Below are 25,116 nucleotides of genomic sequence, written 5' to 3'. Positions count from 1 at the left end.
CCTATTCTATTTACGTCAGGAAATACCCTATACCCCATCTTTTTTCTAGTTGGTTTCTTTCCCCCTTGCCTTTCTCTTTCCCTCCACTATGACGTCAATAAAATAGGAAGTCCTGTGACATATATCTCCATATTCCTGGGTCACTAAACACAGAGCTACTAAGTTTTTCTTTTAGCCAGATAAGTAAAAAAAATAATATAATATTTTATTAATACAAATTTTACATTATGTCTAATATTTGTTGTCAATATTTACATTGTACATCCAGCATACAATTATGTATATGTATAACTAATCAAACCGCTTCTAATTTGTGAAGAAATCTACATTTTTTTTAAAACACAATTTTTTTTTAATTATAACGCAAGGAGATAAATTTAATTTCAATCGTCCTATCCATGCAACTTAGGTTAGATAAACTAGTTATTTATTTACAAAAAAGAGTTTGTACTTTATAATCTAGTAATAGGATATTATTAGTTATATTTTTCTCTTAAGATTAAATTGAAACAATTTTTTTCATACAATATTTAATATCATTTCAAAGTGTATATTGAATTTTTTAAAAATTTTTTTCAAATTAAATAATACAAATATATTAATATCACCCTTACAAATTTTTTATACCAAAATCAAGATGGGTGATAGGGGATGTATCATAGACAACAAGTGGGTATTATTATTTCAGAGTCAGGGGTGCTGACACACCCCCTAGGTGTCCACAATCTACATCATAATCAACACTTTTAAATGACTTAAAAGTGTGCTATGGTAAATAGGCGATCGGAGCGACCGAATTCTTTTTAACACCCACCATAAATTTGAGTCGGGTGTGACTTTTATACCTTGACACCCCTCTTGGTTGTTTTAGGGGGCTGGAGAGGGGTATGAACACTAATGAGGGTATATTAATTGCCAGGGGGGGTTCCCAACACCATCCTGCCTCTGTATATTAGGTTTTAGTACATATAGTAAAGTAAAAAGTAAAAAAAAGGTTTTGTTATTATAAAGCTCTTTTCTAATACACTATAAAAATTTTAATTTACAAAAGATCATTGAAAGAATATTAAATCTTTAACATAATAAAATAAAATAATATAACTTTCTATTAAATACTACAATTCCAATAAAATAAAGAATTTTCATAGGCATATTGATTAAGATTTTCTTTTTGGGCGTTTTTTGGCTTGTACTTACAAATAGATAATTCTTAGGTAAAATTTTGTACTTTAATATTTTTTCTCATTTTTTAGTTTTCACCAGGGATCGGAAGCCGCGCGTAAGCCGCGTGTAAGCCTCAGTGAAATCTTCATGTTATCACTATAAAATTCAGCTGGATGTATAAAACTGCTCTTTAGCAGACAATCCTTCTTTCTGAAATTTCTTTTTATGCTCACAAGCAGGTTTAAAACTGAGGCTTATGCGCGGCTGAGGCGCGGCTTCCGATCCCTGGTTTTCACAATAAAATTATAAATATTAAAAAATAATACATAATCAGATAAAGTAAGAAAATTAAAGTTAATAAAAATTATTTTTAAAGCGAAGCTTTCCTCTTATTTGAATGGTTCGTACGTCCAAGATATATCATGTAAAATTTTCCAATTAGTATTTTTTTTCCTAATTGAAGAAAAACTGCCACTTTATATTTATTAATGTTTGTTTGTTTGACTGTTAAATTTGTTCAGCTTTGTTTTATGGACGTTGTCATCCTCTTAATGTTATTGCTACATTATGAAAAATAATAGAAGATATAATGAGTATTGAGTAAATAAATTTAAAGGCCTTAGGTATACCAATCTGTAAAGATATATTTACCTACATTGAAATAGAATAACCTATGTGAAAAATAAACATTTTACTTTATGATATAAGTAAGTGCACATTTATTAAGATTGGTATACCTACACATTTTATGATTTCAGCCAGTTATTTCATGATTCAAAGAAAAGGAAGGAAATAGTGCAAGTTTTTCTAATTCGACTGAATTTTTTAGAATTGAGGCCAAATTAAAAACGTCAATTTATTTCTATTTACTCAAATCTAAGTATGAAAATCTACCAAATACAAATTACTCAACATTTAATTTACAAAGATTTAAGCAGAAGTCAAAGAAAGGCGTCTTAGATTGGGCTGATCATACTCGGACATTGACTTCTTTCTTCCAGCCCTAAATAAAAATATGTTAATTCGAATCTTTTTTTGTTTGTTTGGTACATTGCAGTGTCCTTTAAGTTTAGCTGATATATTTATCAAAATAGTATTTAAATAGAGGGTTACTATGTTTAGTTGTTGCAACAGTTAAACAACAAAGTCATACTAATTTGAATAAAATAGGTGCAGTAGGTACCATTTTAATATATTTAGTAAAATTAGATACTAAATGAAAATGAAAAAATAACTAACCCACAGTCAGAGCCCTCAGAGCTTCTGCTGTTACATCTGCTGATGCTTCTTTGTGCAGTTGGCAGCAGGCTTTGGCCCTGAATATGCCATTATTGTTAATTTAAGTTTAAGATTTTTAATTATTCAACCTAGATTTACAACTATTATCAAAGTATTTCTTCTGATATAAAAGTTAAGTGTTCAGCAACACAATAATCTTATCTTTGTGTAAATGGGTATGGGCGTTTTTCGAGCATGGCTTTAATTGTAGCAGCGTTTAAGTCGCGACTAAGCCTCAAATTTAAATCGTTTAAATTCTCATTTTTTTGCCATATTTTGGTCAGGTTTAGACTTCCAGCGGATTTTTAGAAACTAAAGAGGTTGATTTCCCTAAAGATTATAGGCAACTGACTCGGGGATGACAAACCCTGCTTTTTATGGACTTATATGAGTCTCCAATATGATAAATGACATTCTATGCAAATATTTTTAAAAATAACTTTAAAATTTGCTTTTTATGATGTCTGTTGTTGTATACCTGGCAGAATAGAATGATGGCATCAGCAGCTTTCACAGGAGCATCTCCAAGTACATCATTTACATCTTCAATCTTGATGATGGAACAAATTCCGGGCTTCAACTGAAAATTATATTTTATAATATACCGTAAAGTTAATTTTTCTCTATTTTTTAGGTTTTCTTTTTCTCTTTTTTTGTCTTATATTACCTCCTGGCCCCAAAAGAATTTTTTCTAACCTTAAATTTTCCCTAATATTCTAGATTAAAATTGACCACAAAATAATAACAATTTATTTCCTTAGATTACAAAGAAAGCCTATTAACTGTGTAGAAAAGAATTGTCTTAATTATTGGCAAGCTTCATACATTTCTAGTAGTAATTATATGGAGAGTAATTCCACCCAGGGATACAGGTAGAGCACTATTGTAGAGAAATTAATCTTACGCCCTATTTCTTGTTTTGAATATACTTTCGGAAAGATTTTGTCTTTTTGGGGAAAAATGGATAATGGTTAATAAAGCCTCTCCCTCTTGAATGTCACAACTGCCGGAAGTATTTTTATTTCTTGGCAAAGTTATTGGAATAATTTGGCTTCACCTAACCCTCTACTCAAACTGTACCTTTCTATGTTCTATTCTTTAGTTTTGTTGATGCTAAATGAAGTCTATGAAAAATATCTTATTTTGAGATATGTAATATTTAAAAAGACACAAAAATTGTTATGCAAATGAAAAGAAGCGTAGAATCAAACTATGATTTCCCAGATGAGTTTCATAATGTTATACATACATACCTGCTTTTGTACTGCTAAGATCATCAATTGGTTCTATCTATATATACCATTCTTATCTTGTTCTAATATTGTTACTCCGATAAACTTTAAAGAAGCAGCTTATAGTGCATGATTAAAAATAAAGTCATACAATACAAATGACCAATAATAGGACAGTATACATTTTACCATTTGTCAATCAAATACAATATATTCTAGCCTATCTAGCACTATAACCTTCTATAAATTTAAAAATTACCTCTTGATGAATGTTTTCAGTGCAAGAAATGACATTTGATTTCATTCCAACCAACAGCAGAACGTCAACCCTATAATATACAAATAAGTTGTGGAATGAATAAACTTTTAAATGCAATTTTTGCTCTAGACTTGTTTTTATGTGAACATTTATTTAGTTTTTTTGCTATCCAACAAATCTAAATGTGCATATATCTTGAAAAATAGCAACAGGTTTGGTAGAGTAGCTATTCTAAATATAAGATGTATCAATAATTGATTGTTGACAGAAATTGTACTACTTAATTTGTTTCAAAAATGCTTTTATCACTTCTTATTTTGTATAATATTTAATAACAATACTAAATAAACAAAAAAATGCCTTTAAATGTTTCTATGTTACTTTGTTAAAGCTCGTGTTGTTATTTTGTTATTACTACAACATATATGACAGTTCGTTCCTGTTTACACAAATATTTTCAATTGTCAGACAAATAAACATCCTAGGAAATGCACAAAGTGAAAATATTCAACTTAGAAAAATCTAAAGAAACAGAATTATGCTCTAAATCACAATTATTAAAAATAAATAAAAGAAAGGTTGCATGAGAAAGAAGTTATATTTAAATTTTAAGATTAAAGAAAATTGTCTCAGGCGGCTTATATTGCCTTAATAAATGACGCCATACAATATAAATGACCAATGATAGGCCAGTATACATTTTACCATTGGTCAATTAAAATGTAAACTGGCCTATCATTGGTCATTTGTATTGTATGACGTCATTTTTTATTAGGCGCTAAACGCTGCTTCAAATTGTCTTATGCCTAGGTTACCCAAAGCCAAATAAAGTACCTGACCATCCATCTATTTCAATTTGTGAGATTCTCTCAAGAAGTGCAAATTTAATGTCTTATTTTTCATTTGTTGCTTTGCTGTGAGGAGTTTTATGTGACATTATTTTAAAAGCAACAAACTTCAACTTTTTCTTAATATTTCTAACATTTAAATATCAAGAATTGATATAAAACTACATAAAGCAGAAAGTGTATATCTTTAACAATTTGTATTTTCAATTGAAAAATTGGCTTGTTATTTTCAGAGAAAATTTAAATTGAGTCAGAGTAGGTTTTTATATGTTTAAGGGATGGATAAATAACAAATCTTACATAAAATTTACTATTAAATTTCCCCATCTTTTATCTATTTAAAATTTCAATTTCATTTTTGCCCACATTTAAAAGACACAAATGTATGCTTAGACTTTATTTGTAGTAAAATAAAAAAATACATTGAAATGCTTTCACAGTAACAACTACATTAACATATAACAAAATATAATATCTATCTATATATCTAGTTTCCTGCGCAGGATTTTGCCAGTTTAAAAAAAAATAAAATACATATCCTGAATATTATAAGATATTCTTACATATATTGATTTATTTAGACAGACAAACAGTTGTGGAAAAAATCAGATAAATGCCAAAGGTTTTCGAAATGGATTAGTAAATTAGCGCGCAAATTTTTTTTTTACTTCACAAATCCCTTATTTTTAAGTGGGTGTGCCTTTTTTACTTTACATCCTCTTTCTACCCCCCCTGTACTTATCTATCTTTCTTACTTGAGTTTCTCTAGTGAGGCCATCAAATCTGTTCTTCTCTTAAATGCTTCGGCATACATGTCAACATTTCTAAACAAAAAATCGTCCAATTAATGTCAAACTTCATGATTATATTGCTACCAATAATAATAACCTCTTCTTAATTTAAAGAAATAATCACTCCAAGACAATAAATGTGATTTGTCTTTATACCCTAAACCATTAACCACTACTTTGTATTATATATATGAATAGCCAGTTATAGCTGCTCTCCTTATAGATACAAATGTCATTGTTATATGAATAATTTGCCAACAAACAACCAACTTATGGGACCTAAGTAACGTTGCTATTACGACAAATATAAATCTCTTTTAAATATAATTTTTTCCACCTAATCAAAGGATTAAACATAATAAACAAATTCTAAAACTGTTTACAATATAAATTCAAATATATACAAACAAAAAAACAGATGTAATATTCTAAGAAATTCATATCGATCAATTTATTTTATTTTTATAGTTTTGTCATAATAAAAAAAAATTTTATTACCTTTTTAAGACCCCACCTTAAAAACCTCTTATTTTCATCGTAAAGCTGAGCTTACATGCAGTAATGGATATAATATACGAGGATATTATAATAGGGGATATTTGGTCACCAATTTAGGTTGAAACAGTATTCCTCTTGGTCAGTATCTTCCTTCAGTAGGAGGGGAGGGGATGGGGTAAAAGGGGTAGAGTGGGTTGTATCGTATTCGTTTTATTAGCCAGCTGGAATGGCTAATATTTTAGAGTAGGCGAAAATATGGTGCAATATCTAAGTAATTATATATCGATTTTGTGTCGTGTTTCTAAATAAGAAGTACTTACGATTTGTTCAAAGAGTTGTCACCACGTCTCTTGAACTTTTCCTGTAAAAAAATATTTTCTTTATTCTCAGAACGAAGACTTAACTTCATTACATTTATTACACTATTGGTGCTTTTAGAAATTCATATACATCGCTAGAAAATGGCTAAAAAAATGCTAAAGATAATATTGAAATTATTCCTTTGTCCAGTTTATATTAAATTGTACCTATCCTTTACAGGAATCATCATGCCATTTTTTAAATGTTACACTACTGAACTCATATGACATAACTAAATCTAACATCTAACTTTTGATTCCTGTTACGTCGTAAAAATGAGGGAGATAAGAGGAGAAGTGGGAAAGAAAACCCCTAAGAAAGAGATGGATAATCCTTCATTTTTATGGCGTCACATTAATCAAAAGTAGGACAGATTGGGCTTCGTCAACATTAACAATCCAAACACGCCTAAATTAACGATATCAGACCCTTTTGCTACAGACGGGTCGACTAAAATTTTTTGGAAAGCTTTGCTTTAAAAACATATATAACAAATCTGACCTTAATAGCATCAAACAATGCTCCAACATTGGGTCCAGCGACACAGTTGACGGCAATTAGTCCATACACTCGTTTATAGTGACACAGAGCAAATCTTAGCAGAATATTTGCACCTGCTCCTTCACCTAACAGAACAACCTGAAAATTTATTTTTTAAATCAGATAAAAAGACTTAAATATTCTTTCCAATTGTAATTTTGTCAAAAAAAATTCTATGTACAATACTTCAAAAGGATGGTAGTAAAGAGGTGTTTACCCCCACACACACACACCCCAAACGTTTAACCCCTCATGAGGCCTCATTTTACTCCAACAATTACTCCCAAAAATTAGATTGTCCCCTTAATGCCGATGAAACCCTTTATATTACCCACATCACTATAAAAAGATTGGACGTCTCTGATTACTTAACTGGTATTCATTAAAAAAATTTATAGATGTAAATTTTGCCCTGGTTAGGAACCGAATGGTACTTGATTTCAATCAAATTTAATAGTTTGTACCTGATTTATTCTTAGCAGGTCAAGAATTGTTACCAAATTCAATCCCAGGTCCTAAAAATATTCATTCTTTGTAGCAACGCTTCTCATTTTTGTTTGTTGATAATAGTCATCAATTAACACTTTGGTTAGGGACGTAAAGGTCGACTTAAATCAAATTAATGCTTTTGAATATACTTCTTAATTATTTTAAATGTAGAAACAATTGTTTAAATTATAGAAAATGTAAAAAATATATATTTTTTATTCTTGAATCTAATAATAACACAAATATGCTCTATAAAAGTTTGTATCTGCAATTATTTAAAAGTGATAATTTTTTAACTTAAACAGTTCAAATATAATTTAATTACTATTCTTTTTGTCTTTGTGTGTTATGACCTTACGCGGCTTGTTTCATTTTAGATATATGTAAAGTATATATCAATATAATCTGATTATTATAGTATTTGTATGTAATCTTTTATATCTAATATAATTATTCTCCAAGGAGATATATATTTCAATTATTATTTATTTAGACAGTAATATTAATAAATAAAGTATAGTACTTCGTTTTTATCATATTTCCTTATTTTGTATCCAAATGATAAATTCGTAAATTTTAAGAATAGAAATGAAAGAAAAAAATTGTTTGCCTGATTACGAAAACCTATTTTGATTCAGTAAACTTCATTGAAATTCATTAGGTCATTTTTGTTATATTAGTGTGTGTTTGAATTTAACAAAGCATTTGATTATGTTAGTAAGGTTTCTTAAATCTTAATCTATGATTAATTTATTTGACTTAAAATCTCCATCTTATTCTAATATTTGACTTAAAGCAGTAGTATAGGAACCATCTTGAAAGAGTTTTGTCATTGATGAAGCTCAAACGAATGACATAACAGACAATTTACATATTACTTTTATAAATATCCTACCTGCATAGTTGGAAACACAAAATCATTGTTCAGGGGACTGGCATTTGGTTCTTGGCCTAGATAAATAACTGTGATAGGACATTGAAAGATAATTTGTTTTATTTATGAATTTCTTCTCCCTTTGGTAGCTAAAATTTTCCACAGTATTGTAAGTGGCTTGGTAAGTTTAAAGTTTTAGCCAACATTTACCCTTCCCCATCATGAAAAAATAAGTTTTCTTTACATTTCAACTTTTAAAGTGTTTGTTCAAGTTCAACTTTTACTCTTCTGTTCTAGTGTAAAGCATGAAGAAGTTTATTACAATAACGTATATTTCACAAATGTTTATAAAACAATTGAATTTGGTTCATTAGTAGTGCAGCAAAAACAATCTATTTATAAATTTCAGTTTAGGCAAGTAACGGTATTTTGATTTACGATATACCAATAAATTTTAAGTTTTTATATTTTAAGATTGCTTCTTTAAATAATACTAGCGGCTACGCCCCTAGAAGCATTTTTTGGGCACTTAAGCTAGTTGACCTCCCACCAATTTCAATTTAGGTTTTGAAAAGAAAAAGTAATTTTTTGGAGGGGGGGGGGAGGTAAATTTTTCCCCGGACCTATAAGAGGCTTCACTGTAAAGGAGAACCATATCGGTTCAGCGTTTAGTGAGATCATTTGCTACAGAGAAAAAAAGCTTACTACATATATAATAGGATTTAACACATTTGAAAAATTTAGAGAAAAAAGTATTTACCCGGAATTACCACATGTAGAAATAGGCACCTAAAATGAGAAAATAATACAATATGAACAAATGATTTTAAAATTATTTCAAAATTAATTAAATTGCTAAAGTTTCATTTAAGTACAAATTAGATATTCAAAAATATAAAAATTTATCTATATTTATTTATTCCTAGGCCCATAAACAAACGCAATTCATTCTTGATTATAGCTTTGAATAATTATAAAAGGCATATAAAGCAAAGGATTGGTTGTCTGTAGGACGTTTGGCCTGATAACTATGCAATTAATAAAATAATAAAAGTAATGCCTATCATTGGTCTTTTGTATCGTATGACGTCTTTTTTATTAGGCTCTATAAGCTGCTTCTAAACTACTGTGTGTTTAACATGTAGTCTGGACAGCCAGCTGCGTGACCAACCTGCGTCTGACCTCCTCCATGTCTGGAGTGTTGACAAAGTCCACCATGGAGAGGTAACTGTGTCCTACGTCGTGCACAGTTAGGAATACAACACCGTCACGGTTCTTCTCCAGCTCTCCCTAGTCAGATAAATCATTAACATTAACATACATTCATAGGGCTAAAAAAATAACCTAATAAAATTTTAAAATATTATTAAATTTAAAGAAAAAAGAGATAAAAGAGTATTTTTGTGTACTTGGTAAGTAGTTTTACGGGCGAATTTTTAAAGAGTAATATAATTTGTGCAGTTATTCTTAGCCTACTTTCACAGACTGACGGAATTCTCATAGAGTAGCTGCGCTTCTTAATATTTAAAATGTACATCAATAGGATGTAAAATTTGCAAATATTTGCATGAAATGAAACTGAAATTTTTAAAATGAATTATTAATTGACACAGAAACTCGACTTTCAGCCTTGTAATACAGACATTAAATATTTCTAGGAATATGGCATTTCTCATTTTTTATTTCAATTTAAAGAATTTTAAACATGTCAGCATAAAAATGATTTTATGTCGACTATATGGCATCTAATGATAGTAGTCATATCAACATTCCTTAATAAGTTATTTTTTAATTACATTCTAGTATGGTAAGTGATCTAGGTAAACAGACGTACGGACTAAAACATATCCTAGTCATAGAGTAGCTGTGTACCTTAAAAATACTTACCTGTATATAAACTGAGATGGGGCCACAATTTTCCAAATCAAACACATAATGATGCAGATCTCCGATTACGTCCTGAAGTACAATAAGATCTAAAGAACGGCTTTGTTTATTAGAATTTTAATGTATGTAGAGCCTTAAAGTTTTACCTTTGAACCAAACCTTTCCTTAATCTATATATTCTACTTTTTCTGTAAGGAAAAGAAAATATTGTAATACTCTATTGACGTCATATAATATCTAAGTATAAAATTCTTTTAAAGTTAACATAAATTAAAATTTGCCAGTATAAAGACTTAGATGAAAGACCAAGTATTTATTATGAATATTCTAATATTTTTAGACTTGGGAGCAAAATGGATCTTGTAATTTTAAATAAAAAACTGTTTACGTCCTTTTATGATCTCTCCACTCTTTTAAATTATCTTTTAAAACTTAAAAAGTTTTCAAACAATAAACATCTATGCACAAAGGACTTATTTCTCAGAGAATATTTATATTTTATTGAAATTGTAACATCAAGATATTTATCTGTATCCCTTTTCCCTGCTTGATATTTTGATGTTAACAATATTCTCTTGGAAAGTATGTTATTACTCAACATTTTTCTATATTATAAACAATATTTTTTATATAAACAAAATCTAAAATCAAAAAGGACTTTCTGAATCTTGTTACAAAGAATGTTTTACAAATTTTAAAATAGTGCAACAATATTCAATATTCCAGAAGCATTTCTGTTCTGAAATCATTTATAAGTATTTTTAAAAAGTTAACCTATAACGCCCCGTCCAAGCTTTTTTATTTGGGGGGAGGGAAATTTTGAAATTAAAAAGTTTGGGGGTGCCTACGGCAATTTTTATATTTTTTTTTTTGGGGGGGGGGGGTAAAAATTGAAAATCCAAAATTTTGCAAATTCATTTTGGGGGGGGGGGTAATAACCCCTTTACCCCCCCCCCCTTGTCTATGCCTATAACCTTTATTAATTTCATTGCTCTCAAATTTTTCGTTGTAATTCTGTATGTATTCTATTATTACTGACAGACAGAAGGACCTTAAAACATTTATAGAGTAGTTTCAATGCAAATATGTGGTGTAAACTTTAAAAGGTATCTAAAATTGTCATTGACAATTCTTTCAATATAAAATTTACCTTCTTCTCCATTCTTTTAAATTCCTCTCAACCTGAAATAAAATATTATAATTAGGAACATTTCATAAATAAACAAGGATGAAAACATCCTTAAAAGCAAAGCTTTAAAACTGAAATATACACTAGTAGAGTGTCAGAACGGATAAAAGCAGAATATAAATGTATAAGTATAAACATATTTGTAAGTAAATTTGTTTTAAAGCTGCTGGTAACGATAATACTTGCTCTGCTTCCTAAATTGTACCTTACTGTTACAGGAATCATCATACAAAGTTTGAAATCGATAGGAAAATTCTAACCTGTCTAAATTAACTAAAATAATAAATCATTCCGGACGGATTTTCATTTTAAAATTTATTTAAACATTCCTGAGATTCGCAAACTTATCATTGACGTAAACTATGTTAGTGCTGCTGAATATAAATCGTCAGTGTTTAAAAAAAAACAAATTTAGGAACCAAAGTAGCCCGAGTCAGATATGTAAAGAAAAGTGTTTTATTCCTAGAAAAAAGTTTTTGATTTTATGATTTGTGGTTATTTAGCTAAAAGTAAATATTGAGAACTTTTCGTGAAAGTGACACTTTTTTTGAAACTTACATTTCTATTTTTAGAAGTAGATCAAAATTCAAAATTGGAATGTGATCGTATCCCTTCTCCCCCCTCAATTGTTTTTTTACTACCTTTAGTGAATTAAAATGATTGTGAAAGGATAGACCTCTACTTCCTCCATAAATTTAAATTCTTGTTTATTTAAGATATTGTTACTTTAAAAATCTTTTAATATAAGAGAGGGACGGGACACTTGACTGTAAACTTAGAGTTATCTTATTGCTTACTAACTTTGGGTACTTTTATAAATTACGAATTAATTAGCTCAAACTAGAAGCGTATAAACATTTCAACTAATAATTTAAATCTACAGAAGGGGTAATTTTATTCAAAATCACGGATATGTACATTAATCTATCCTCAATTGTCTTATCCTTTAAAATCCATGTTTGCTCTACACCCCTTCCCACAACACACACACACACACACACACACACAAATAAACAGAAAAAAAGGCACGGCATTCTATTATTCTGTTTATAATAGTGTCTAGATATATATTCTGTAGTTGATATAATTAGGACACATTACTTGGCTCTCAGCCTGTAAGTGTACAAAAGAGTTTTCACAAAATATCCTAAATGTACAAAATCTTTGCATTAAACAAGAAAAGTTTTCATGAAAACCGATGTCTTTTAGAACTGACCGACAGACAGACGGACAAAAAATGTATGATACGCATGTATAATTGAATCTTCACTAAAATTTTCAGCTGTCTATCTTCAATAACAGCAGAGAAACACATTTCCCCCTAGCGTTACGGACGGACTGATGCACAGACAAAGTAAAAATTGAAAAAATCACCAAAAAATATGTAAAAAGCTTTACTTAAAATTATCTTTCTTATTGAATGAATGAAAAAAGACATGACACAAAACCAGATCCTTGGAGAATCACACACTAAATTTTGTAAGATATATTGGTCTTTATCAACCTCAAGGTAAACCTTCCGCCAATAAGGAATCATATCTTACAAGAATATTGTATACATTCTTTGATTTTTGTATTTTCTCATCAAAGGCAAATAATATGTTACATTTATGATAATTAGATCTTGTGAGGCTGAACCAAAATGGACATTTAATATTGGGTTTTCCTTATCATTAAAGAAATTTTATGTAAATATATAGATGTTTAGGTTAAATACAAGAATAATTATGACTATAGTTAGTTAGCTTAGCAGTACCACTCAAGTAATGAACAGACAAGCATTATTTATAAATTACCGAATACTATTAGGACAACATTTTATATCAATATCTTGTCTAATATTAGAAAATATTTGTTTTCTAATATATAAATATAGTTGATTTGTCCCATGTCATTTAAACGAAGGAAAGGACTGTAACACCATAATTATATGATAGCTACGCTTCCAAATAAGTATGTGTCCTACCCACATCTTTCTTCTTTTCACACAGAGCCCACAAAAAAACTACGTCAGCACACAATGTATAAGATAGATTGGTATGAATACAATGTGAACCATTTAATATAAGACTAGTGGTTACTCCCTTAGAAGACTCTAAGGGTACTTAAGGTGAAAGGTCGACCCTCCCTTCATTTTCAATTTAAGATTTAAAAGAAAAGTAAAAATGTATTTTCATGGGAGAGTGAAGATACCCTTCCCAAAAATAGTTAAAATATTGAGAAATGATGGAAAGACACTGGTAATAGTAATGCCATCACTCCATACATTTTACAGATTATAGATTTCAAGGATGACAATTTTTGAAGAAAAAAAAAGTTCTAAAAAAACTTTTTGTAATATTTTTGATAGGTATTGTAATTACTAAAGGTACATCAATAGATAAGTCTTGATAAATATACTAAAAAGCAACATGCCTCTTAATTTACATAGGTTGCTATTTTTGTGCTTTTTAAATGTAAACAATTTATCAGCTAAGGCTGGTATTGGATTTTTCTATGTCATATATGTGTTATGTGTGAGTTTGAAAGTTTTGAAGTGTTATCAAGAAAAGACTTATTGTTTTTCTTTATTCTTTTTTTAACAGTGTTTCTCCAATAGAAATAAGAAAGTATACTTTCATTAATAGCATTATTCTTCAGTTTTATAAAGGTGACACAACTCCCTCCATTCCTAAAGTGACATCTTTGTATATTAATTAATTAGCAGTCCTTTTAAAATTTTTCACTATAAAGAAACAAGGATAATAACATCTCTAAGTAGCGAAGTCATATGAATGTAAAATGCCTCAATCTATATTTGATTAAAGCTAAGAAATCAAATTTCATCTGTAGATTTTCAATGTCTTCTTTGGAATGATTGTTGAACGATAGACCGACGGATTAAGTTAGTTGTATAATGGATGCTCATTGGTAAACTGGATCTTAACAAAAAGTTAGCCGTCCACATAATGGACTTTTTCTAATTTGCGTAAACATTTATTTTTCTACGCCTCACACAACAAAGCTAAAAGAGCTTATATTCTTTATTGGGAAAAACTTAACGAACAGAAAAAATAATAACATTATTGGTTTTGGACGGACCAGCAAAAGTAAAAAAGGAAAAATATCAAATGCAATCAAAAATTGAAAAACTTAACGAACAGAAAAAATAATAACATTATTGGTTTTGGACGGACCAGCAAAAGTAAAAAAGGAAAAATATCAAATGCAATCAAAAATTTTGCAGAACATTTAAGGAATTATTAAAAAATGTGAAAGCAATCTTTTTTGAAAAATAACCTAATTTGGCAGATATTGTCAATAAATCACGAAAATGATAAAGCTGATAGATGTAAAAGCAATTTATGATATTGATTTTTAAAAATACATCCAAAAACAAGAAAGATAAATTTAAAATTGCAGATATGACACAGGTTTATTTTCAAAGTTTGGGTAAACTGGACATAAGAAATTCAAATTTACAGATAAACCAGGGAGTAAGGGAGGGGACAATGGGCAATTAATTCAATATAAGAGTTATCAAAGAAAGGGCATGAAATCCAGTTTAATCCAATAAATTTGTAGGAAATTATAAAGGGATTGTTAATTGAATAATAGATTTCCATAGCGTCATGTAAAGTGAAATCACATCTTGTTTTTGATGAAATATATTGAGGTTTTTTGGTGTGATTTTTATATTAAAAGATTATTGGACCCGGCCAGCTGCTAGCAAGAATATGACTGCCCCTTTTTATTCTGTTTATTTCCCTTGCTCCTTGCCCCCACTTCCCTTCTCCTTTCTCCCCGTCTGCTACATTCCAAACTAACACAACGAGTGTTTATTTCCCTTTCCCCCACTTCCCTTTTCCCTTCTCCCCGTCTGCAATATTCAAAACATACATAACGAGTAGCGGCATTCTATGCGCAAGTCCCCAAACTCAGTCAGAAACTGCTAAATTCTTGCACATTCCCTTTAAGCCAGTCCCCAAAGTCTGAGACTCCTAAAAATTGAATATTCGATCCATTGTCCCCTCCCTTACTCCCTGCAGATAAACACACATCCCTTTTAAAGGAATATAGAATTTAAAAAAGAAATTATGTGTTTTCTGCTTCTCCAAGGGATAGTTGAATAAAAAAAATATAAAAAATATTAATGATGTTTATTTTATTGATAAAGCTAAACAAACTAGAAATGTTGCTGATTATTATGACATTAAAGCAAAAATAAAGGTCAATTAATTAAGGATCTAAAGGGCCGATACATTGATGTACATCCCCAATGTTAATACACAATATTACCCCTTCTATAGATTACAATTATTGGATGAATTAAACGTTTGGACATTAAACTAAATGAAGTAACCAATGAATACTTATTAAAAGTTCCCAAAGTTGGTAAGCCAACGAATAAGAAAACGTTGTTATATAACTTTAGAGACTAGTATAATAAACAGTCCAATGAACTCTCTCTCTCTCTCTCTCTGCAATTTATGCTGTAGCATTGAATGAAAAATGTTATAAACGTGTATGATTATTTGGTGGAAGTTATCACACACCTTCTTTAAGCTAATAAATTACATATCTCGTTTTACATTTCAAAGCGTAGTAACATGAAACAAGAACGGAAATGTCTCATAACCAAAATAAAGATAATCAAAACTGTAATGGAATTGGGTCTAGTTCAGATGATTTACTATTTTAGGTAAGAGTTGGTCAGCCGTCCTGATAGAAAGGGCTAAAAAAAAGATTGGATAATGGCACTAAAATCAATCTACAACCCATTTATCTCCATTGGAACATTAGCTTTTAAAGCCAAAAGATTACTCATTAATAATTATTCGACTTTTATATCTTGTTAGCCTGATTAGTGATTATATCTTATTGCACAACAAAGAATGAAGAAATGAAAAGATATGCAACGCATATGAAAATTATAAATTTCCTGATTTACAAAAGAACAAGGATGACAACATCCATAAAAGCGAAGCACTGAAACGGTAGGACAAACGGACATTAACACTTGTATAGTGTCTGAACTGAATAATCAGAATATAAAAGTATAAGAGTCGAAGTAAAAGTGTAAGTAAATTTTTTGCAAAACTGCTTGATACAGGATAATATTTATATGGACATATTAACATTTTTAGTACGTGATTATAGAGTTGCTTCGCTTATAAAATTCTTCTTTGTTGTCCCAGGAATCAATATACCAAAAATCAGCTCAAACGGATAATTAGATCACATAAAAATTAGTTGTTAAAAAAGTAGAAAAATCAACATGTTTAAAATGGACGTACGGAAATTCTGGTAATGATTATAGAGTTGCTACGCTTTCTAAATCGTACCTAACTACTACAGGAATCACCATGCAAAGTTTGAAATCGATAGGACAATTCTAACATGCCTAAATTAACTAAGAAAAGCTATCTATCTCGAACGGACGTACGGACCTACCCTAATTATAGAAAAGCTTCGCTTTTAAAAATTGTACCACTTCATAGTAACAAAAAATCATTTTTCCTTTTTTAAAGAATTGCTGCTTCTGCATAAATAGGGTATGTCTGTTTGTCCGACCGTCTTGTTTATTGAGTGATTTAGAAAAAAACTGAAAATCCAAAGAGTCTATTATTAAATAATTGATCTAACAAAAATTTCATTCTTGGTGATTTATTTACAATACATGTCAGAAATTGTATTTACTTTACTAAACCTTATATTTTTACTGTATAATACTCTACTATTATTATAAATACATTTTACTTGTTCCCTACTTGATGAAGATAAAACTCGTCTCGTTTTTTTATTTATGAAAATTTTGACAATTAGAAATTGTTATGCCAGGAAAATAGGTAAATATTGTCGTCAAAAATTTTTTTTTAACGTAAAAAAGTTGTCTAAAACAAACATTGCCAAATACTTGAGAAAACGACCTTGACCTTGTTATAGTCAGAAAAAAACCACACACCAATTTTTAGACCTCTAGCTATAATAGTGGTCAAGATATTGAGGTCCTACTGAATTGAGAGGGGCCCTAACTCTGCAAGGCTACACTTATCCAATAAATGTTTAAATTGTCAACAATGAAAACGTGCCTTTTATTTTTAAAACATTTCCTGATAAAAAAACTTACTTGTCTGTAAATTTCTAATTTAAATTGCAGACAGACTGACACACACAAACAGATATACAGGCAGACCACTACGCACAAAAAGATAGACAGACACACATACGCAGACAAATTATGCGTAATTTCGCCCAGTTACGCCTTTCTTATTTTACTATGCCGGCCCCTTCCTCATAATTGTTACGCAGAAATGTGACGCTATGTTTACACAAAAATAAAAATAAAAATTATCAGATTAAGCATAAGCCTTGTGGTCAGATGCACAATAAGGTCTCAACTCCACCTAATATTTTTGAGAAGCTTTGAATTAGTTCTGCCAAATATGTATTATCACTAAAGGAAGATTTACAAGAAAATCATGCAAAAATATTATAATCAAAGAAAAAAAGCCTAAAACCATCCCAAGGCTTAAATTTTAAAATTAAATATTTTTAAACCATCTCAGAATCTGTGAGAAGTTTCCCTAATCATATCAGTATTTATTGAAATATTAAGCTTAAGACAAAAGAAATTACTACTTTATATAATAACAATGTCACGTTTTTTGTGTCTTTTATAATAAATTAAACTTACAATTAATATTGTCTATCAATCTAAAAAAATTAGTAGCATTGTAAGATAATCACTGACGCTTCTCATAGTAACAGAAGAAAAAAAGCGACAAGAGGCCGAGATCTAAATTTTTACGCATAGAAACAACAACTTGAATTTTAAGCAATTTAATGTGGCTTGGGTAACTTACAACAATTGCTTTTTTTATAGTAGATCATAATATTTTAATAAAACAAGAAAATATATTTCAATGATAATTTTGAAAAACAATTTTTTTTGTCCATTAAATGAGAAAAAGGCGTAAAATTTACATAGGACAAATAAATTGCATTACGCAAAATTTGATTTTCTTTGAAAAGTAATGACTTTAACTTATTTCGTTTTGTCTATAATTTTCGTTATAAATACAGCATTTTTGACAATTTGAAGATTGGCTAACATGTACCCATAAATTGCATAATATTCCAAACTCCACATACTACAATCATACGCATTTAAAATTTAAATAGAAGTCTATACGAAAAATCTACATTTCTTAATACATATTTTATTGGAATAATCCAAGTTCAAAGAATTATAAACAAGTATGACAACATCCGTAAGTCGTCTTGAATAGCAGCCGAGGAAATCACATTTCCTCCATATTGATAAGGCATGACGGAAACACAAACGATATGTTTCTCCTTTTCAATGTAGCTTTTCTTAAGTTCTGGGAAGGTTTAAAAGCCACCACTTTCCCAAAATAAATCACCCATAGAAAAAATGAACCACCTATAAAATTTTTCTTATCTTTTCTTTTTAAAATTGAATAGGGGGATCGACTCCCTCGCTCTAACACACCAAAGTTCCCCTAGAGGCCTTTATGGGAAATGGATGGGTATAGCCGCTAGGAATTTTTAAAATAAACATAAAGTTCCAATGTGAAAACACCTCAATATTTAGGGGCTGGGCAAACAATAAAAATGTCTACTTGAAATTCAGGGATGGAAAAAGAATTAATCTCAAAATCTTATGCCTAATATTGTGGTGTAACATTCTTTGTAATTATTTGGGGGATAAGAAAGGGTTGTAGATTTATTTCTCTGCCAATGTCCACTCCCTCCCTGTAAACTAAAATTGCATCAAGCGGCAAAATTTTTCAGACGTTTTCCAAATAAAATTTATCTATTTTTGGAGATTTTAGAGGAAAAATAATTTTCAAGTTTTGAGATATGTCATCTTTAATATGTAAATCTTGATGCGAAATAGTATGAATGTAAATGGGTAATAAAATCTCAAGAACGGCCTAGACCTAAACTTTCTGGACAGTTGTATTTTATAAAGATATAGGAAATTAGAGGCATTAATTTTTGACAGTTGTGTTAAAAACTAATTCATCGTCCATTGTCATATGAATTTCAATATTCTTGAAATTTTAATTTTTAAAGCATTGGGACTGCTATGGATATTATAATGGCCTATAATGATGAGAATGTAGACAAAAAAATCATAGGTCTAGTTTTAAGAGCAGATGAGTAAATCTTATTCACCATAGCGTTAAGGACAGACTGACTGACTGCCAGACAAAAAGTATTATAGAGTAGCTTCGCTGCTCAAACACTTGTTAGCTTGTTAATGATGCGCTGGCTATATAACATACTAATTGTCATTCTGTACTTAAAAAACTTAAAGCTAAATATAATAAAATATTATCAACAAGCATTCAAATTTTAAAAATGAAAAGCCTTTCCTCCAGTAAATGTCATAAATCACGTAAAACACAATTTTGAACGTGGACAATTTTAAATTTCAAAAATTCAATATAAATATTTATGTTTACTTTATAGAAATAGTATTTCAACAAAGAAAATTATTTTTAGAGGTTGTACAACAGTAATCGGCTAATTTTCCCGCCAAATAAGCTAAAACTCTTTTCTATCGTTTACGGGATCTTTAAGAGCAAACATAGCACAATTCTAGGCAACTTCAGACTTTAAATTTTCAAAATCTAATATTAACTACAGTAGAGTTAATTCATTACTGTGCACTCTGAAAGTTTGTATAATCTTTTTTATTTGACCGACAACAAAAATATAAGACTTTACACAATACAGCAAGGGCGAGCTCATGACTTTGGCTGTGGAGAGAAACAATTTACAGAAAAACGGTAGAAGGATTAGATACATCTCCACAGGAGATTTCTCTAAGGGTGGGGGTAGGTAGGGGACAATGAGTGTAGGGTTGGAATTTTTTCCCACCCTGGGAAATATTCCCTCCAGACGTTAAGCTCCTAACTCCCCAATGCAGAACTATGAAATATGATTTCTAACTCAAAACATACATTTTATAGGTCAAACTAATTATATATTTATATCCTGTCTTGTTCCTAAGAGGTTACAATTACTTTTTAGAGACATATTATATTTGCCCCCGTGTAAATCTCACTGGGGAAAAAATAATAATATTTTGATAAAGCTTATGTAAAACCATTCAGTTATACTTTTCACCTTTAACAGGCTAACCACTCCCCCCCCCCCCTCCTACGTTCTCCAAAAAAACTATTGGGAGGGGGCTGAAAATTTGTTGTCAAAAAAGTTAAAAATCAGCATGTTTTAAATGGGCGTACGAACTTTATGGTAAAGATTATAGAGTTACTTCGCTATTTGTAAATATTTAATATATAATTAAAAACAATAATTAGCTACTTCACAATAAATTGTTCTAAATTTATTGCTGAACAATTATTATATTATTGCTATCATATTTCAATATCAATTAATTTTGCGTAAAAGAGCATTGATTATTTACTATTCTGTATAAATAGACGAAATTTTAAAAACTTCAGAACTAAAAGTAGTTATTTTTTATTTATGTGTGTATATATGTATATATTTTTTTTTCTATCGTATTGCAGTTTTTAGCGAGAAATGAAAAAAACAAGGATGACAACATCCATAAGTAGCGAAGCACAAAAAATTGTGGATGGGAATACGTAGAAGTAGATTTAAAGTGTATTTATTAAAATCAAGAATAGATTTATTGGAGAAAATAAACACGAAACCTTGTTTTATTCTATTAAAGCAGTCCGACCGCCATTGATGTTTTATAGTTAATTGTGCTCCTTAATGATGGGAATGTTGTCAAAAAATTTCAGCTCTCTATCTTTTATAGGAGCCGAGAAAATCACGTTTCCCCCAATTCATTAATTACGGACGGACGGACAGACGGACGGACAGACGGACGGACAGACGGACAGACGGACAGACGGACGGACGGACATTGTGAATTATAGAGTAGCTTCGCTACTAAAAAAAACAGATATATTAAAAGGTTAACTATCTTATTTTCCCCTTTTTTCTCAAATATGTGAGATGTTTTTGTGCATTTATTACAAAATAACTTTAAAATTTGATAAAGTAGAGCTGGACCTCTAGCCTTGCTTGTTTAGAAAAAAAATTAGATGGAAGGGTAACACATTTTGAGAAACATTTCCCCCTTAGCACACGAATAGCCCAAAACTTGACCAAAACCACTATATAAAAAGTTACAGACAGAAGCGAGCAGAAGGGGGTGTGTGTTTAAAGTCTGGCAAATCCACCCCCTATACCCCCCATAACAAGGATCTACGCCCCCCCCCCCCCCTCCTTGGACATTAACCTTTTCTGTGTGTGATAAACTAACCCTTGCAAAAATAGCATAAAACTTGCGCAGGACAAAAACTTATTGACAAATTAGACTACTAGTTAAATACACTTTTTAGTACCTATTTGGAATTATTCTTTAGGATATTGCTTATTGTGTAATGAGAATGGACATACAGACAGCCAATTAAACCTAAATTATAGAGTAGTTTTAGTAATAATGATCACCTTTCTTGTGCAATGTATTGTAGATAACTGAATGAAAATAATCTCAACTCATACACCTCACTTACTATACAAAATATCCCATACTCTCTCAGTTCTCTACTTAGCTCTATCTCTATATTTGTCTCCCTCTGTTTCTCTTTCTCTCTCTCCTCTCTCTCTTATTTCCTCTTTTCTCTCACATTCTTTATCTGTTTCAATTTCTTTCTCTCTTAGGGCTCTTTTATCATTTGCTCTTTCTCTCTCTATCCTTCATTATAACTCTTCTTATATAGCCTTTTCTCTCACTCTGTTTTTCTTTTAAACATACGTGAAAGATTTAGTTATTTTCAATTTTCCATTTAGTTGTTTTGATTCAAAAGCACTGAACATCTGCTCTTTCATACTGAATATTGTTTGAGATTCGCTACTTATGAATGTTGTCATATAGTTCTATTATCCAGGGATCTAAATGGATGAGACAATGGCCGAAAAATTCATTTACATCCCCAATGATGGTACAATAAATTACCCCTTCTGGTGATTAAAATTAATGGTTGAAACGTTTGAACACTCAACTAATGAAACAACCAATCAAACTTCACTGAAGTCACAAAAGTTATTAATCCAACGAATAAGAAAACGTTTTATAAAAGTTTGGGGACTAGTGTAATAAACAGCCCATTTTCTCGATCCACTTTCTCTGACTATTGTCTGCATTCATATAGTCTTTATTAAAATGAATGTGTCTGAGTGGTTTCTGTGATCACCATAATAACATGTACAGAACAAAATAGAGCAGGGTTAGATGCCAACCATTTCTCATTTAAAGGGAATGGACTTTGGACATAAAATAATTTTTTTTCGACAGTAGGCGGGAGGCATAAAATAGGCAGATTTTCACAAGATAAGCTAAAGTGTAAAATTTGATGTCTTTATGTCCAAAATTGAGGCCACGGGTACTAATCAAAGTTTACTGCAGATCTGCAAGTTCGTACCTGGTACCTATATTTTATTAGGTATTTTTAAAAGATATACAGTATTTTGACTATTTTAAATGCTTGTTTAAGTTGCTCTATACCTGGATGAACCCAATATATTTTTTACAGATGATGCAACGGGGAAAAAAGATTTTGTTTGATCGAATAAAGCATAAACTTAAATTTATATTTTTTCCAGTCTAAAATCAAAGCGAAGTAAGGCTTGATATCACAATGAGAATTTTTTCTTCTCAAATTGACAGCATACTAAAAGTAAGGATAGCTTAGCTCTAAAAGAAACTAGAAAATGGACAGATTAAATAGATAATACTTTGTATTTATTCACCTATAAGACTATTTTAAGAATTTTGTTTTAACCTAGTTGCTAATAGTAATAGGTTGTTTGTGTGTCTGTATTTGCAATCTAAGTTCTAAAGAGGTTATGAGAAAGAGAGAGGGAGAGAGAGAATGAGAGGGAGAAAGAGAAAGAGAAAGGGAGAGAGAGAGAGAGAGAGAGAGAAGAGAGAGAGAGAGAGAGAGAGAGAGAGAGCGAGAGAGAGAGAGAGAAGAGAGAGAGAGAGAGAGAGAGAGAGAGTGAGAGAGAGAGAGAAAGAGAGAGTTAGAGAGAGAGAAAAGTAAGAGAATGATATGAAAATAGAGAAACGTGAGTTTTGGTATGAAAAGGAGAAATCTTAAACCCTCTTTCGTATAAAGAGGAAGGTTTATGAGAAGATATTTTGCGTCTTAATCTGAACATAACCTACATTTTCTAAAAAATATCATTGAATTATACATTTTTGGAGAAAATTAATAATGGCAATTTAGTCATATTTCACAATATACAATAAAATTTGACCTTTTAATATTGAAGGATAATCTTGTCCATAATTTACTCAGCAATAACGAGCTGACTGCATTTTTAATAAAATTAGTTATGTCAATTATAAGTTCATTATCAAAAGCTACATTGCCATAAACGAAGTTGACCAAAGCTGTTCGAATGTACGACCACGGACTTACCAAATTTTTAGAGTAGTACAGCGATTAGTTTAGTTTAGTTTAGTTTAGTTTAGTTTAGTTCAGAGAGTCGGGCTGAGAACACGCATTTTGCAAGCTCTCCCCGCCCTACCCCATGTGTTAAGCTCAGTTCTACCTTCCCCCTCTCTCTCAACTAGTTCCCCTCTCCCCACTGCCCGTGGTCACTCCGCAGTTGGAGGAAAGGGAAGACACTGTAGCCAGAGGGCACCTCGTATTTAGGCCTGGCAATGTGTATGTGTTAACGTATCGGTCAATTGTTAACACAAAAAGTGAAAATAAAACATTAATGAATTAAAAAATCTAATTTTATGTGTAACCTAATCGCTTTAATTTAATTTAATGAACAATTTATAGTGAAAACACTCTCTAAATTTTTTGATAATTTATCGGTCTGGCAACATTTTACCGGCGCAAAGTACTCCCGACAAATAAGCTCTCCTATTGGCTAACATTTTTTCGCGTCCCACTATTGGTCAGCTGACACACACTCACTCAGCACCCTCGGATCCGCCATCTTCACTTCATCATGGCCTGTAGTACGTGTGACAACCCAGAATATTGGTCAAAATTTAAAACAAATTTGGACGCAGCTTTGGATGTTAAGTTTAAAGAATACGATGCGAATATAGCCAAGGTAAGGGATGAGCTTATCCATAGTACTTTTGCCAGTCATAAAACCGAAATAAACGATATTAAATTGAGAGTCTCAGATTTAAATGTTAAAATTCAATCTATCGAAGGTATTGAAAATTTCGTCGATGCTAAATCTGTCGCAAGTGAACAAAAAGCGATTAGGACCACGATTACACAACAAAAAGACTATTTAAACTCTGTCGAATCGTCGAGAGAAAATTTCGTAAAGTTTCAACTTCTACAAAACTCGATAAGAGAGCAAAGATGTCGCGATTGGAGTTGTAGAATAGTGAACTTTCAGCAGCCATGGAGCCGTGAAAATATCACTGAGTTTATAATATTCAGAAACATTATAAGGCCCACCCTTGAAGCCGCCGTTAAACGAGGGGAATTAGAATATATCCCCTCACATTTTTGTGATATCGTTGAGCGTGCTCATATGCTCCCATATACAAAGGGCCAGATCCCCGTTTTTATCTTTCGTTTTATGTCTAGATCCTACCTTGACGCGTGGATGAACAATAAGAAGGCTGTGCTTGACCGTTACAACGCCGAGATCAAGAGGTTCAACCCCAGG

The 25,116-nt window shown here is 30.6% G+C and overlaps 2 protein-coding genes across 2 annotated transcripts in view; one reads left to right on the top strand and one right to left on the bottom strand.

The window, feature by feature from the left end:
- The window catches only part of LOC145332120 (cholinesterase-like), a 59,295-nt gene that overhangs the window by 15,874 nt on the left and 18,305 nt on the right, over positions 1–25,116 (top strand). The gene's annotated exons all lie outside the window — the stretch shown is intronic.
- LOC145332121 (uncharacterized protein ZK1073.1-like) lies at positions 192–21,996 on the bottom strand. The gene is made up of 14 exons (XM_080177064.1): positions 21,913–21,996; positions 11,371–11,402; positions 10,221–10,292; positions 9,505–9,623; positions 9,094–9,122; positions 8,355–8,410; positions 7,435–7,485; positions 6,932–7,069; positions 6,391–6,431; positions 5,537–5,605; positions 3,934–4,003; positions 2,921–3,022; positions 2,404–2,480; positions 192–2,167 (listed from the first exon to the last, which is right to left on the bottom strand). The coding sequence occupies exons 2-14, from the start codon at positions 11,380–11,382 to the stop codon at positions 2,095–2,097; spliced, it is 909 nt and encodes a 302-aa protein (XP_080033190.1). The 5' UTR covers positions 11,383–11,402; positions 21,913–21,996; the 3' UTR covers positions 192–2,094.

This window comes from Acartia tonsa, chromosome 11, assembly GCF_053477335.1.
Source record: "Acartia tonsa isolate MP-2025a chromosome 11, ASM5347733v1, whole genome shotgun sequence".
Classification (NCBI taxonomy): domain Eukaryota; kingdom Metazoa; phylum Arthropoda; class Copepoda; order Calanoida; family Acartiidae; genus Acartia; species Acartia tonsa.
Note: the sequence above shows the minus strand (reverse complement) of the source record. Positions and strands in the feature narration are given on the sequence as shown.